This window comes from Phocoena sinus, chromosome 15, assembly GCF_008692025.1.
Source record: "Phocoena sinus isolate mPhoSin1 chromosome 15, mPhoSin1.pri, whole genome shotgun sequence".
NCBI classification, from domain to species: Eukaryota; Metazoa; Chordata; class Mammalia; order Artiodactyla; family Phocoenidae; genus Phocoena; species Phocoena sinus.
Window position 1 is genome coordinate 62800961 of NC_045777.1, and position 15863 is coordinate 62816823.

General features: G+C 49.6%; 1 protein-coding gene across 3 annotated transcripts in view; it reads left to right on the plus strand.

The window, feature by feature from the left end:
- Positions 1–15863, plus strand: part of ABCC1 (ATP binding cassette subfamily C member 1) — a 131394-nt gene that overhangs the window by 89025 nt on the left and 26506 nt on the right. For all 3 annotated transcript variants that reach the window (XR_004345736.1, XM_032604779.1, XM_032604780.1), the window contains 4 exons: positions 1955–2081; positions 4911–5087; positions 6992–7159; positions 8884–9067. Coding sequence is in view for 2 of the 3 variants with exons in the window: in XM_032604779.1 (XP_032460670.1) it covers positions 1955–2081; positions 4911–5087; positions 6992–7159; positions 8884–9067 (656 nt within the window). In the remaining variant the exon portion in view is untranslated. The remainder of the gene's footprint in view (positions 1–1954; positions 2082–4910; positions 5088–6991; positions 7160–8883; positions 9068–15863) is intronic.

A 15863-nucleotide genomic window follows, 5' to 3' on the forward strand; every position in this document is an offset into this window, starting at 1 on the left:
GTTCCCTTTCAGGGACATGGATCCAGGGGCTCAGACAATGCCATCATGACTCTCTCCATCTTGTCTTTGTTCCCCTTCCATCTGTGCTGCTTCCTTTTCAGACGTCCTCTCCCCTCATGATCCAGATGGCCCCCATTGACTCTAAGTGTCCCTCCTACCTCATCAGGAGACCCACTTGCCTCTTATTGGCCCAAGTTGGGTTATATGCCCCTCCCTGAACCAGTCACTGTGCCAGAAGAGACTGAGTGCACTGATTGGCCAGGCTGGGTCCGAGGTTGTGATGCCACCACTGGTGGCAGGAAGGCTTGGGTCAGCTGAAAAGAATTCTTGTCCACTCACGTTTGCTATCAGGATGGATTGTTCTCCATCCTCTCCAAGGTCCCCCAGCTGCCTGGCTTACCCTTTCTCACACCATTTCCACATCTGGGACCCTGCCCACCCCAGTCCTTATTTTTCCAAATCACAGGATCCAGGGAATTGACCTGATTCCCTGGGTAACTTGTCAATTGCCTCTGATTTCTTTCTGACCGGAGGCCTTGCCCAGGGGCTCTTTCAAGCCTCCTTAAGGAGTCCCCCAAACACAGGGCCACATGGGACATTTTTAGGGGCCAGGTTTATCCTCCATGCCCCTAAATAATTGCTCCCATAACTGGGTAGCCAAATTACTGCTGTATTTTATCTGGGGACGTGGGGAGGGGCAAGGGTCAAACTCTCCAGAGAAAAGAATCTGTGTTAACACCTCCCTTGATGGGACTGCTTGTTTAGGAAGTTCTTTCTTGTGTCTAACTTAACTTCTGCCTGCTTCAATTATAGCTTTTCTCTCTAGTCCTGCTTCACAACTAAATAGTCTGTACCTGTGCCCCCATCCCTGCCTCCATCCTTCCAGTCTCAAAGACCTTACCTTCTTGTTCCAGTCACCCTTCCTCACCCCTTGAATCCCCTGCAAATTTCTCCATCCAAACCTTTTTTCTCGTCAGCCTATAAAATATTCCTGTCTCGCCTGGACGATCACAAGAGCTGCCTCACTGGGCTTCCTGTTCTGTTCTGCCCCCTTAATCCATTCCCCTCCCGGCACAGAACAAAACAATCAGTGTGACCATGCAACAGGTACACAAGAATTAGACAATGGCAGCAAAATCCATCAGCCTTTCCACCAATATGTTGAAATCATAATAGCAGCGGCTGCAAGGCAGCCGATAGCCGATGTCAGTGAACCCAAGGAGGCCCTGGACGTACCCGCTCTTCCCCGGGTGGGTGGAATCCCAGCTCCGACTTTGCTGTCCACGTTGGAGGGGCCAGTCTTTCTGGCAGTGTTGAGCCTGTTTTATTGTACTTCGATTACTGTTATCTGCCATAGGGCAATTTCTGTAGAGACGTGTTTCTGAAACTCAGATTCACCCCCTGCATGGCTCCCAGCTGGGAAGCATGTCCTCTGAGGCCCTCTTCAGTCTGGCTGCCACCCACCCACCTCTTTAGGATTGGCCTTACTTTCCCTGCCTCATCTTGTGTCATCGACGTGTCCACCCCTGATCACGCCTGTGATTTCACACCCATGGGCCTTTCCTCAGGCTGTCCCCTGGGTCTGGGGCACGCTTACTCTTCCTCCAGTGTTGGTTTTGGGGTGTCCTCTCCCTTGGGCACCTGCATCACGCCCCCAGGCAAAGCTGATCCCCTCTGCTCGGCCCCCTTACAGTGGCTCAGCCCCTCAGGTCTGTCCCGCGGGATCTTTTCTAAGATGCAGGTGCATCCCAGCACCTGTCACAGGCCTCAGGCCCAGAGGCCTCTGAGACAGTTCCCTGAGCTAAGCTCATCGTAGACGCGGCGGGAGGAGTTTCCAGACCTCAAAGGCTCGCGACAGCCCTGCCTTCTGTCTCTCTCTCCACTCAGGGGTCCGTCCAGCTTGGGCGGGCCGAGCACCCCCAGCTGAGCCCCAGGGTGTGTCGTGTCGTTTCAGCATCACTTTCTCCATTCCGGAAGGTTCCCTGGTGGCCGTGGTGGGCCAGGTGGGCTGTGGGAAGTCGTCTCTGCTCTCAGCGCTCTTGGCTGAGATGGACAAGGTGGAGGGACACGTGGCTATCAAGGTAGGAGGCCTGGGTGGGGGTGGGGTAACTAATGGCCAAGGGGGAGGCCAAGGGCAACATTATGTTCTCTTTTATGACGACCTTGTTACGTGGGAACAGCTTCATCCTTTCTCCTCTTCTCTGTGCCATCCTAGGAGGCAAGATTGTGGTGTCATTTATTTCCTGCTATGTCTCAGCACCCAGAATAGTGCCCGGCATGTAGTGGGCACTCGATAAGCATTTCTTGGAGCGTGGTCTGCAGCAAACTCAAACTCATCTTGCAGGATATTTGGGGAATAAAGAGTCCTGGGCTCAAACAAGCTTGGGAAATACTGCATATTCTGATTCCCTCCCTCCTGGAGACTTATAAGAAACATTAATAAAGTAAAGGCTCTGAGAAGTCCTGCAAGGAGAAAAAACCTATTTAACTTTGGTTAATCCAGCGTGTCCCAGACACATTTGTCTGCATCTTTTGGTTGTCTGTATAGCAACTCCTTAAACCCCTAAAATTACTGTCTCCTGGAATCTACTTTTGGGGATGCTGGTTTGTGCCATTGTTTTCATTTCAGAGCAAAATCCTTTGCTGATTATATGATGCCCTTGAGCCTAGTGTGCCTTAGAGAAAGCGTATATTACAATAGTTGGGTCCAGACTAATGACATTTAGCCCTTGTTTTAAGAAATGACCTGTCATTACTTTCAAATATATATTATAAAGTAAGATTAATGGGCAATGTGAGCTAGGTTAACGGAAGAAAATTCCAAATCACGGTGGGATCCACATTGCGTTCTGTTTCACTAACCCCGGGTTTCCACAACTGCAGCCCTATTGATATGTCAGGCCAGGTAATCTCTGCTGTGGAGGCTGTCATGTGCATTGTAGGATGTTTAGCAGTATCCCTGACCACTACCCACTAGATGCCAGTGGCAGCCCCAAGTTGTGACAGCCAAAAGTGTCTCTAGACATTGTCAGATGTCCCCTGGGGGACAAAATTGCCCCCAGGAGAGAACCACTGTTTTAAAGTAAAAACGCTTTAAATACAAAGATATGATGGATCTAAAAAGTGAGGGTGCTTGAGTATTTGGTTTGATAAGGTTATAGATTTATTTGTGACTGGTTATTTTGCCTTGGTAAGGGGAGTGTTAGAAATGTGTCTAACACGTTTATTTTTTTCTAAATATTTTAGTTGGTAGGGCTTGTGCATACTGTGTCTGAATTATCTGTGGGTTGTACAGTGAGGCTTTGTGATAGTTTGGCCCCTTTAAGTTAGGAGACTGGAGTCAGCAATTTGGTTATTTATCTCAGAATGAAGGAGAAGAGTTGGGTTACCTGGGTTCCATTCCCAACCTTGTCCTCCTAGAATCCCTTTTTGAAGAAACTTTGATGGCTCCCCTTTGCCTTTCCAGTGAAGCCCATACTCCTCACTAGGACCACCAGCCCCCCTGCCTTCCCCTGCCTCCCAGCTCATTCCTGCCTGTCTTCCCCTCACAGCATGTTCCTGTCACACCAGGCTTCTTGTTCCTTGAACTTGCCGAGTTCCACTCATCTCCAGGCCTTTGCATGTGCTGTTCCTCCGACTGAAATGCTCTTCCCTCTTCTCTTGATCAGACCAAATTATTTTCACCTGTCAGTGCTTGTTTAAATTTTTTTTCAATTACTAAAATATGTAAAACAAGTGCCCTCCCCCTAGCCTTTATTTTTATGCCACTTTTGACACTTTATATTATGTGGAAATAAAGAGTTTAGAAATGGACAATTTTTATACAGACATCCTTGGTTAAATTTCATCAAGGAAATTTCCTCAAGGACTCCTTCCCTGATGTCTCAAACTAAGTCTCCCTTTTTATTTTATTTAAAAATTTTTTAAAATTTATTTTTGGCTGTGCTGGGTCTTCTTTGCTTCGTGCGGGCTTTCTCTAGTTGCAGCGAGCGGGGGCTACTCTTCATTGCGGTGCACGGACTTCTCATTGTGGTGGCTTCTCTTGTTGCGGAGCACAGGCCCTAGAGTGCATGGGCTTCAGTAGTTGCAGCGCGTGGGCTCAGTAGTTGTGACGCACGGGCTTAGTTGCTCTGCGGCATGTGGGATCTTCCCAGACTACTGCTCGAACCCGTGTCCCCTGCATTGGCAGGTGGATTCTTAACCACTGTGCCACCAGGGAAGTCCCTAAGTCTCCCTTTTTTAAAAAAAATGTATTTTTTAATTGATGTACAGTTGATTTACAATGTTGTGTTAGTTTCTGGTGTACAGCAAAGTGACTCAGCTGTATGTGTATATATACACTCTTTTTCAGATTCTTTTCCATTATAGGTTAAGTCTCCCTTTTTAAAGGACTTTTTAAAAGTCTCATATTTTTCTCTCTTGGCATTTACCACAACAATAATCAAACCATTTTCTTTTATCATTCAGGTACTTCCCATTCTTGGGAGTTAGGAGGTTTTTGTTTATTTTAAAATTTATTTTATTTTTAATTTCTTTTTCAATTTTTTAAATTGAAGTATAGTTGATGTACAATATTTTATAAGTTACAGGTGTACAGTATAGTGGAGCTAAGTGTTTTGTTCGCTGCTGTAGGCACTCAGTGAATAGTTACTAAACATGTAAGTGTAATCTCATCAACGAGGATTTCAGCTCTCGAACTCCTAATGTTGGGGCTAGTGATTGACCTAGTATGGGCTCTGGTCCCAGCCCTGGTGACTGTAGTCCTTTGGGACTCGGCTTCCCTCTTGTTAAAACCATAGATATGATGAAAATGTCTCGTGAAGCAGGGCCCTCCTGGTGGGTGGGTAGGCCAGCTGCTGTCTTGTTCACCAAGTCTGTCGGTCTTGCTGCCTTCTCCGCTTTCCTCCTAGGGTTCAGTGGCCTACGTCCCCCAGCAGGCCTGGATTCAGAATGTTTCTCTCCGAGAAAACATCCTTTTTGGACGCCAGCTACAGGAACGGTATTATAAGGCTGTGATAGAAGCCTGTGCCCTCCTCCCAGACCTGGAAATCCTGCCCAGTGGGGACCGGACAGAGATTGGTGAGAAGGTCAGTAGGCTTCAGCATGGCCCCTGTATCAGTCAGCTATTGCTGTGTAACAGCTACAAAATCTGAATGGCTTATGATGTTAAACACTTAACTCTCCTACTTATGGGTGAGTCGACTGTGACTGGTGACCCAGGCTGGGCTCAGCTGGGTGGCTCTGCTCCATGTTGCCGGCCAGCTGATCCTGGCTCCAGGCTGTGGGTTGGCTCAGGTCTGCCCCACATGGCTTCTTGCTAGGGCCTAGGTGAGGGAGCAGCAGCTCCACGGGGGGGAAGCTCTTCTAATGGCGGCAGCAGAAGCCCAAGAGAACAAAAAAAAAAAAATGTGATGTCCCTTAAAGCACACTGTCCTTTCTACCCACAAAGCAAATCACTTGGTTGAGCCCAAAGACAAGGGACCAGGAAGTGCACTCTACCTTTGCAGTCATGTGACTTTGTCACATGACCAAGGGCACTATACAGAGAAGAGGGGTGTCAATGATTCAAATGTCCACAGTTCCTTTCAAAACTGTGATAACGGTAAAAATAATACAATAGCTAACACTTACTGAGTAATTACTATGAGCCAGGCACTGTGCTAAACATTTTATACATATTTTGTCCTTACAGCAAGCCATGAGATGGGATTTACTGTTAACCCTATGTAATGGTTGAGGAAAAGGAGGCCAAAAGACTTGCCTGAGCCCCTTCCCACCTCAGGGCCTTTGCATGTGCTTTCCCCGCTGCCTGGCTGGCTTGCTCGAGTGCCCCCTAGTGGTTACGTGGTGTGCGCTCGGGGAGTGTGAATGTTCTACTGGGGCACCGAAGAGCTTTCCCATCTTTGCTTTTAGTTACAAGCCAGTGGCTCCACCAGCTTTCCTAGTTGGTGAATGATTTCTTTTATTTGAGGGAAATCTGCAGCTCCTTGGAAAGAAAAAACAAATTACTAGGGTTTTCTGGGTTTTTAAGTAGAAAAGGAGCCTGAGTTATTGCTAGTATAAGCAGAAAATAACTCAGTGAGAACTGAGTTTAAGGATACAAATGCATTTCCTGGAATCCAGGGCCTGGAATGTGGTGGGGCTCACAGGCAACCTGGGACAGGCAACCTGGTTTCTCCTCTGTCTTTTGTCTCTGCTTTTCTGCACAGCTTTGTCCCTTTTTTTCACAAGTGTCTGTTTCTGCCACTTGGAGACTCCTCACTTTCGCTGTTTAGGTCCCAGTACCAAATTCTGGAGGGAGAGGACGTGATTGGCTTAGTTTGGGTCTGGTGTCTGCCCTGGGCCAACAAGCTGTGGCCAGAGGGACCCTCAAAATGAACCTGGCTACCAGGACCCCACCTCAGAGCATGGAGAGGGTGGGCATCTCTTGGGAGAGAGGCTGGGCAGTTAGCCCATGTCCACTTTGATTCCAGCCAGATATGGAAGCCATGCTGGGTTATCTGTTGCAGGAGGGCTGTGTGGGCCATGCCCCCTGGTTCACATTAGAAAATGGTGCCCTTCCTGCCGGCGAGTGGGACACAGGCTGGATTGCAGCACCCCCGGGGCACAGCCTGCCTTGACTGTGTGGCTTCACCAGTGAGTGATCCAGAGTAGGAACCAGACTCCAAGATCAGGAGCCCTCCCTGTAGCCAGCACTGTCTGGTGCCACCGGCCTCCCTTTCCCAACTGTGCCGAGTACCCTGCTCAGCAGTGCCCAGAGGCTCAGGTTTTCTCTTTGCCTGTTTTACATTTGAGGCCGAACCCCCTGCCGGCACTTGAACCCACATCGGTACAGGTGTGATCTAACGCCGTTGCCACCTGCTCCATCCGTGGGTGGCGGGTGCAGCCCTGAAGGGCCTGCGGCCGCCGTCTCCTGCCTCCCAAGCAGGTGGCCCCCTCTGTCTGTCTCTGCTTCCCAGGAGGCCCACCCTTCTAACGTGTCTCTGCCCAGGGCGTGAACCTGTCTGGCGGCCAGAAGCAACGCGTGAGCCTGGCCCGGGCCGTGTATTGCGACTCCGACATCTACCTCTTTGACGATCCCCTCTCGGCGGTGGACGCCCACGTGGGGAAGCACATATTTGAAAACGTGGTTGGCCCCAAGGGGATGCTGAAGAACAAGGTACCTGCTGCACGTGTGGCTCGGGGTCTGGGTCTGGCCGTCGCTCTTTGGTCAAGTCGCAGTGTGTCCCCTTTGGGATACCTTAACTTAACTGGACTCGAGAACATGTTTCTAATCCTTCCCTTGGCAGCCTTCCCGGGACAGCCTTCTTGCTCTTGTCTTTATAGGCGGACGTCCTCGGCACTGAGTGGAAGTCATTACCTCCACTTGGCCAAAAGAAGCCTCTCTTCCTGATTAAATAACGGGGGGTGGCTTCGCAGAGGGAAATCCCACCCCAAGATCCCCTGTCAGCAGGGAGGCCGCTTTCCCTTCCCTGCTGAGATGGCCATGGGCTGAGGGACAGAGGTTTGAGCAGGAAAACTGCCACCACACCTTAACGTGAGAGGAAACGGTTCCTTTCCTCTTTTATTACTTTTTAATTTATTTGTTTAGGGGAATTATAGGAGAGGGAGGTTAACTGGCTCTTCTTCCCCCTCCCCCATTAAAAAAGTAAGACATGCCCGTGGGAAAAATGTAGCAAATTCAGAAAACCACGGAGGAGAAAAACAAAAGCAGTTATGCATAATCCCCCCACTTGGAGATTTTTGTATTTCTTTCCAGTCTTTTTGCTGTGTATATAAGTTTTTTAATAGGATTATCACATCATACCTAGATACAGTAAACCTCATGCCACTTAACGTGTTGTAAGCATTCCCATGCACACCACAAAAATTCTGTATAATTTTTAAATATTAAAAAAAATTTTTTTTGCTGTTGTCAAAGTAACATATGTCCATAGTAACAAAACCAGAGAGTACGAGAGCATATGTAAAGTTAAAAAAATGATTCTCTCTCATCCTGCAGCCCTAGCTCCTCTGTGGAAAGCAGGGGCCAGCAAATCTGGCCTGCTGCCTGTTTCTTGGGCAGCCCACTAGCTAAGAATGGTCTGTACGTTTTTTAACTGCTTGGAGAAAACCTGAAGAAAAATATTTTGTGACAGGAAAATTGCATTAAACTTACATATCGGCTTCCATAAATAAAGCGTTATTGGATCACAGCCAGCCCATCTGTTTATGTCTTGTGTATGGCTGCCTTCAGACCTGGCAGCGACCAGAGGGCCCATAAAGCTGAAAATATTTACCAGTTGACCATTTAAGAAAAAGTTTGCCAACTTGTGTAAACAGTTTGATGAACATCCTCCCAAACTTGGAGATAGTTAGATAAAATGTATACACATGTACAAAACTCTGTACTCTTTTCGGGGAGGGAGACACTTGAAAAAAATTCAGCTACTGCCTGCACATTTTTTGCAGCAGTGTCATTCTTTTATTCATCTACACATGCATGGTTCCCTCCTTCCCTCTCCTCCAGATCTTTGTTTAAAAATAACCTCCCCCATAACCCTTGTTAAAATTGCACCGCCCCTAACTACCTCGATATCCCTTCCCCTTTGCTAATGTGTGCTCACCATCCAGCACAGTGTTTTACTTACGTTGGTCATTTCTCCCCCGACCCTGGAATCTGGGGCAGGAATCTTTGTTTCCCTCCCTGCTGCCCCCCCGACCCCAGCTCCCGGCCAGTGCGTGTTGAATGAAAGCACGTGCGGATTGGAATGCTTCTGCACGCTTGCATCCCAGGCACATGTCCAACCTCGCAGTTGAGATCCGTGTCCAGGTGGGCGGAGGGGGGGCAGGGAATTTCCTTCTCGCGCGCATGCGCTGATGTGGCCGTGGCTCTGCCCGCAGACGCGGATCCTGGTCACGCACGGCATCAGCTACCTGCCCCAGGTGGATGTCATCATCGTCATGAGTGGTGGCAAGATCTCCGAGATGGGCTCCTACCAGGAGCTGCTGGCCCGGGACGGGGCCTTTGCCGAGTTCCTGCGCACGTACGCCAGCGCCGAGCAGGAGCAAGGGGAGCCCGACGACGGTAGGGCTGCGCGGGGCCCCGGCGCGGGTGGTGCCTTGTCCAGCCCCAGTTGTCCCCTGGAGGTTCCCACCAGCCACCCTAGCAGCTCATCAGGGCATCAGATGGGGGGTTGGGCCAGGCACCCTGAGGAACCATCTGGAAGGACTTTCTGGGCTGAATTGAGAGGGGGCCCCAGTGCTTTATAGCCGGGTCAGCAGAGCTGGACGCAAGTCCGCACACTTTTCTGCGATGAGGCTCTGTGCCTATTGAGTTTCAGGGTCTCGGTGGCAAAAATGGAGGTAGTGATAGTTACAGTCCTCCTGGCTCCCAAGAGACTGTGAGAAGCCAATGGCATATGCGCCATAATCCAGAACAGATGTGAGGGTCATGAGGCCATACGTGGTGGCAGAGCCTGCAGGCTGGAAGTTGGCAGGACCTGGCTTCGAACCCCAGCTGCTGCTCTTTCCAGCTGTGTGATGTCAGGCCGTTGCTGATAAAGCAGTGTAACAACAGAGCCAACCTTCTGGCACTTGGTGTAGAATGAATGTGCTAGATTACTGGAGCCTTTGGCACGGTACCAATGACAGCTGCTGTTATTACTCCCCTGGGAAGCGTGCCCCTCTGATGTCCCCATGCACTTGGCATCTACCAGGTCCAGGTAGACCTGCCCGCTTCCCAGCCACCACACCCGCTCTGTCCTCCCAGGTCAGGACTCTGAGAGCAGGGATAGTCCCAGAGGCACGCTTTGAATTCTGGGCTGGGAGCTCATCCTGTCTTTATTTGAAGCAAATGGGGTGAGGCTTCTGAGAATCCTGTTCTCTCTCTTATTCGTCGGTTTAAAATTCAGGGAATTGGTTGGCAGCCTTTCCAGGCTCCCCTGTGTTTATGTCAGATTGGCGTCTGGAATGGATCCTCTGCCGGTCCTCCTCGGAGCCTCGACCTGAGTTAATACGGAGAGGGAAGAGGTCACCTGATGCCTTTTCTGCTTTGGGTTCAGCTGTTGCTAAAAAGAGTGGAACTAAAGAGAGGTCACCTGTCCTACTCCGATCTCCCTCTTTCAGGAGCTAATTACAGACTCCCTGAGGGTCTGGGGTGTGTTTGTTACATACTTAGTCCCCAAACAGGTCTCAGCTTGGCTATCCCCCAGGGTGGGGCTGCAGGACTGCCTCGTTGCACAACTCCTGTGGGCAGAGTTGTCATCGAGGTGTCTGTGATGTAAAGACATACAACAGTGAATGGTTGTTGACTACTTACTGGGGCTTCTGTCCTTGACAGGGGTTATCCTGTTGACTCCTCCTACCAGCTTTTCATGAAAGAGGTAGGATGTGGTTCCCAGTTCACTGGTGAGGAAGCTGAGGCTTAGAGAAGCTTGTCCCTTCTATGCCTGGGACAGGCGGGTCCCTGTCCCTGTCCCTGTGAATGGGGCCGATCACTAAGAAAGCTATCTACTATTCATTGATTTAGTCATTCAGTAGGTGTTTACTGAGCACCTAATATGTGTTAAGTGCTTGTATTATTTTCCTAGGGCTACTGTAACAGAGTACCATCAGCTGAGTAGCTTAAACAACAGAAATGCCTTTTCTCACAGATCTGGAGGCTGGAAGTCTGAGATCAAGGTGTCAGCAGGGTTGGTTCCTTCTGAGGGCTGTGAGGGTTCCATACTTGTACCCCAGCTTCTGGTGGTTTGCTGGCAATCTCTGGCATTCCTTGCAGAAACATCACCTCAGTCCACCCTCATCTTCACATGGTGTTCTTCTCCTTGTGGTGTGTCTATCTCCAAACCTCCCCTTCTTATGAGGACACCAGTTATATAGGATTAGGGTCCATCCTCATGAGCTCACCTGAACTTATTACATCTACAAAGACCGTATGTCCACGTACAGTCACATTCCAAGATACTGGAGGTTAGGACTTCAGTATATGAATTTAGTTGGGCGGGGGGAGTATAATTCAGCCCATAACAGTACCATTCTAGGTTTTGAGGAGACAGAAGTGAACAAAATATAGGCAAATCCTGCCCTCGTGGAGCTCAGAATCTAGTGGGAGAGAAAGGCAGTAAGCAATCAGTGGAAGAAGATGGTGTCATGCAGCATTAAGTGCTGTGAAGGAAAGCACGTAGGGGAATGGGCTGGGGAGTGATGGGGGTTCGGGCAACTCAGGCAGGGTGGTCAGGGAAGCCCTTTGTGGGGAACAGTGTTCTGACATGGAACAGCACAGGCCTCAGCCTGGCGTGAGCTTGGTCTGTTCAAGGAACAGAGAAGAGGCCAGTGTGGCCACACCGTGGTGGGCAAGGGACAGGGTGGGAGACGAGGCTGGCAGGGGTGTGGGTGGTTTACCCTTCGGGGCCTTCAGAGTGAGGAGTTTGGGTTTTGTTCTCAGTGCAGCAGGAAGCCACTGAATGTCAGAAAGGGGAGGGCACACAGCAAGAGTGCACACCTTCATTCCTCTGTGTTAGAGATTGCTGGAGTCCTCGTAGTTTTTTAGTTTGTTTTTTTTTTTTTTTTGCGGTACACAGGCCTCTCACTGTTGTGGCCTCTCCCGTTGCGGAGCACAGGCTCCGGGCGCGCAGGCTCAGCGGCCATGGCTCACGGGCCCAGCCGCTTGGCGGCATGTGGGATCTTCCCGGACCGGAGCACGAACCCGCGTCCCCTGCATCGGCAGGCGGACTCTCAACCACTGCGCCACCAGGGAAGCCCTCTCTTTTGGTTTTTTTTTGAAGTGTAATTTACCTGCAACACTATGCTAGTTCCTGGTGCACGGTGTAGTGATTTGATATTTCTATACATCACAAAGCGACCGCCACACAAGTCTGCTTTCTGTATAGATTTGTCTTACTCTGAACATTTCATATAAACAGAATTCTTTAACGTGGTCTTTTGTGCCTGGCTTCTCTCACTTAGCCTGATGTTTCCCAGGTCTGTCTATGGTAGCTTGCATCAGCACTTCATTTCTTCTGATTGTTGAACTGTAGACACACAACGTTTTATTTACTCATTCATCAGCTGACGAGCATTCGAGCTGTTTCCACTTTTTGTCTATTATGAATAGTGCTGCTACAAACCCTAGGGGTTTTAAAAGAAAAGTATTTTCTTTTGCCAGTGCAAGATAGCTGACGCTCCCTCCAGCATTTAAACTCTAGGTTGGAATGAGTTTCTACATGTTCATGCTCCTGTGATTGGAAGGTTCTGCTGTGAGTCTAAGCTGCTTTCCTCTTGCTGCAGAGTCTCCTTCCTCGGATTGTCTCTTAGCCCAAGTCAAGCCAAGGTCACACGATGGGTGGTGGCAACTTCAAGATCACTGTATTTCACCGGCCTGCTTGGTGGGCTGCATGTAGGCAAAAATAACCCTCTGTGCTTTCTAAAGTGACGTGTGTGGGTTTATCTGAATCTTTTTCCCAGAATGAGGTCTCTGTCTCCCCTTTCTATCCAGCTGAGCAGGGACTGTCCTTATACCTTGTTGAGTTTTTTCCCTTCCCTTCCGCCCCAGCCGCCCGCATATCCAAAGCAGGTTATGCAGAACATGGAATGCTGCCAGTTAAAAAAATAGTTTTGTGTGCACGTCAGCACTTAATTTAGTGGTGAAAATACCATCCACCACCCTAGCTCCACTGTGGGTTTATTTCCCCAATTCAGCCACCCATCCCCATGCTGGACAGGTCACAGAGGTCTTCTGCCCATGGGTCTAAAAATCAAACGCCCTCCCCCCTTTCTTTCCACCTCTGTGGAGGGGCCCCCAGCGATAAGGCTTGGCGTCAGGGTCCAGACTTGCTCAGCTGTAGTCAACTCTGAGTGCCAGTGACCTTGGATTTGTTTGAACCACATTTTTGGCTCCTTCTAAAGGGAAACTTTTGTTTCCTCATTGGATTAATCAGGTCTTTTTTAGAACACGCAGGCTGAAGGACAAGTGTCTGCTGTGAGGGGATTCCTTCTCCCTGGAATGGGGAATAGTAGCTAGAGCTTGGGGTCGGGGGAGACTGACCCCTCCCCAGGGATATGCATGATCCTGTTTCTAGGAGACTTTTTGTTTGTTGGTTTTGGTTGCAAAGAGAGTTACAAAGTAGTTCGTTAACCTTGTACTTGGAAGATATAGAACATTTTCATTTTCTCTGGTTTCTTTATTAGAAACGTAAAACCTAGAATGGCGGTTTTCAGTAGAGAACATTTGTGCCTCCCAGGGACACTTGGCAATGTCTGGAGACATGTTTGGTTGTCACAGTGTGGGTGGAGGGGGACACTCCTGGCATCTAGTCAGGAGAGAGCAGGGATGCTGCTAAACAACCTGCAGTGCACGGGGCAACCCCCTGTGTCCCCCAGGAACAGAGAATGACCCAGCCCACGATGTCAGTAGAGCCGAGGGTGTGAAAGCCGCTCTGCTTTGACATCTCTCTGCCCAGGTTCTTCCCTTGTCATCTTGGGAGAAAGACTTTGATTCCAACGACCTGGCTGCTTTTCAGAACCTTATTCGAGACATCTCTCAACCTTGTCACTCATTTTTTTCCCTTTTTTCAGATTTTTTGGGGATTTTTTTTTTTACCTGATTATAAAATCACTATGTGCTCCATGTAGACAATGGCAAAGTGTAGAAAAGCTCCAAGAACCAGCAAAAAGAACATCCTTCTGCTCTTGCACTGCCCAGAGGGGAACTGCGTTGGCATTTGGCCCCTTTCCCACCTGTCTTTCTAGCCCAGGACCTTTTCCCTGAGAAGAGTAGGGTCCTAGGGCGTGCTTTTGTCATCAGTTCTCCTGTCCCTCTTTTGTTTCTTAACGTCAGGTCCCAGGCACCTCCCCGTGTTGCAGAAGTCTGTTGTAAGCACCGAACAGCAGCTGGAGAGTCTGTCAGACAGATGGCACATTCCTCCCTGCTGTCCTCAGTGTCCGTGTTTCTTCCCCTTTTGAGTCTGAAGAACTTGCAGGGCCGAGGCGGGAGGATAGGGCTGGGTGATGTAGCCGATCGATTCCGTTTTTGGTCAAAAACCAGCCGTTGACTGTAAAGCAGTGACTTGAATTCTTCCCTCAAGGGGGAGGCTTGCCTCCTGGCTCTTGCCCAAGCTGAGTTCCAGAACCTTCTTGAGAATAAACAGCGAGCCTGCGAGGTGCCCGCCTTGAGGGTCAGTGGCTGGCTGAACACACGGCCCGGGCAGTGCTTATTATGTATGTGGTTCAAGGGCCGGGGTGGCGCCTGGCTTACTAGTATCACAGGCCCGTCCCTGGTACTTAGAAGTACTCAAAGAAGAGTCATTGGGTTGCAACTTTTATGTCTTTGCTTCTTAATTATTTTATAGCACCCTCCCTCTCCCAACCCCCCACCATTCATATTTTCTCCTTACCCTGCTTTATTTTTCTTTGTAGCATTTAACACTGCCTGACAGTATATTCTGGATCTACTACTTGATCATTTCTTTTTCTCCCTTGGAATTTAAGCTCCATGAAGGTTTTCTTGTTCACCTCTGTATCCCCAGGGCTGAGAACAGTGCCTGGCGCATAGTGGATACTCAGGAAATGTGTTAAATAAGTGACTGAATGAGTTGCATCTTGATTGTTCAAGGCATGCCCTGCGTAACCATCGGACATTAACACATCTGTGTATATATCCCAGATTGGAAAGAACCATGAGCTGGTATTGCCCGTTTCTCTCAGGGCTGGTTTAGAAACCATCTTTGTGGGTTCAGGCTAGGAGATGGCACCACTGTGGCCGATATTGTGCCCCTCTGGCATTGGAAGGTGGCTCTGCTCGTTCACTTGGCCATTCATTTGTTAATCCGTCCATCTGCTTATCTGCTGTGTGCCACGGGGACATCTGGTACATGAGCCACCATATGAAATGGTGCCTCTTGGATTGTGCAGTGCACATCCTGTGCAACCCCACATGGCCATTGGATGCACCAGGTGCTGGGAGTAGAGTGGTAGATAAGACCTAGGAATGGTCTCAAGAGTTCACAGTATGATGGGGGAGACAAACACTAAATAATCAGGGACATCATCGTGCTAAACGCGGTGCTGGAGGCGAGCCTGGGAAGCTGGAAGAACCCTGAGATGGGGTCCCCGTCCCAGCCTGGGGGGTCCAAGATGATATCTAAGCCAAGTCACCTCCTCTTCCCCCTTCTCTCCACGTGGAGCTGGCTCAGAGCAAGGTGTTCGTGTCCTTGAAGAAGCAGAGGCTGTGGGCTGGTGAGAGGCCTGTGCAATCTCCCAGCTGGCACGTCTGCCCTGTGCTCTGTAATATTTTCTCTCTCTCCCTCTGGTGCCCGGAAAACAGGCATGAAGACAGAAGGTCTGTCTGCGTTTTTCTAGCTCTCTTCATGTTTGAACATTTGCAGCTTTTAGAGTAGGGGGCTGGCCCAGGCAGTGTACTTGTCAGGGATGCGCCCAGAACACGTGGGATGGGGAAACCGAGGCACAAATGCAGCAGGTCCCTCAGCTGTCCTTGCCCCTCACCCTTAAGGAAAGACATTCATCCAAACCCTCTGGGCATTTAAGTGGGGGAACTCAAGGCTGGGGGGTTTTACCTTGGTGCTTAACGCTTTCTTGGGTCTTGTGAATTCCCAGGCACCAGTGTGATGGATGAGGAAGGTCAGTGCCAGCGAGGTGGAGTGGGCTGTGCTTGCAGAATGAGGCTGCAGATGGGCTTGTCCTGCTGCTGCATGCCTGGGAAGGGACCCTTGAATGTGTGCCTCTCCATCCCTTTCCATCGTTCCAGCATTTATTGGGCACCTGCTCTGTGCCCGGCTTTGTGGTTGGCCCTTGGGGATACAGTTCAAATCTCCAGATTTCTTACAGGTTGGCTGAGTGACCTCAGCTAAGCTTTACCATCTTTGCAG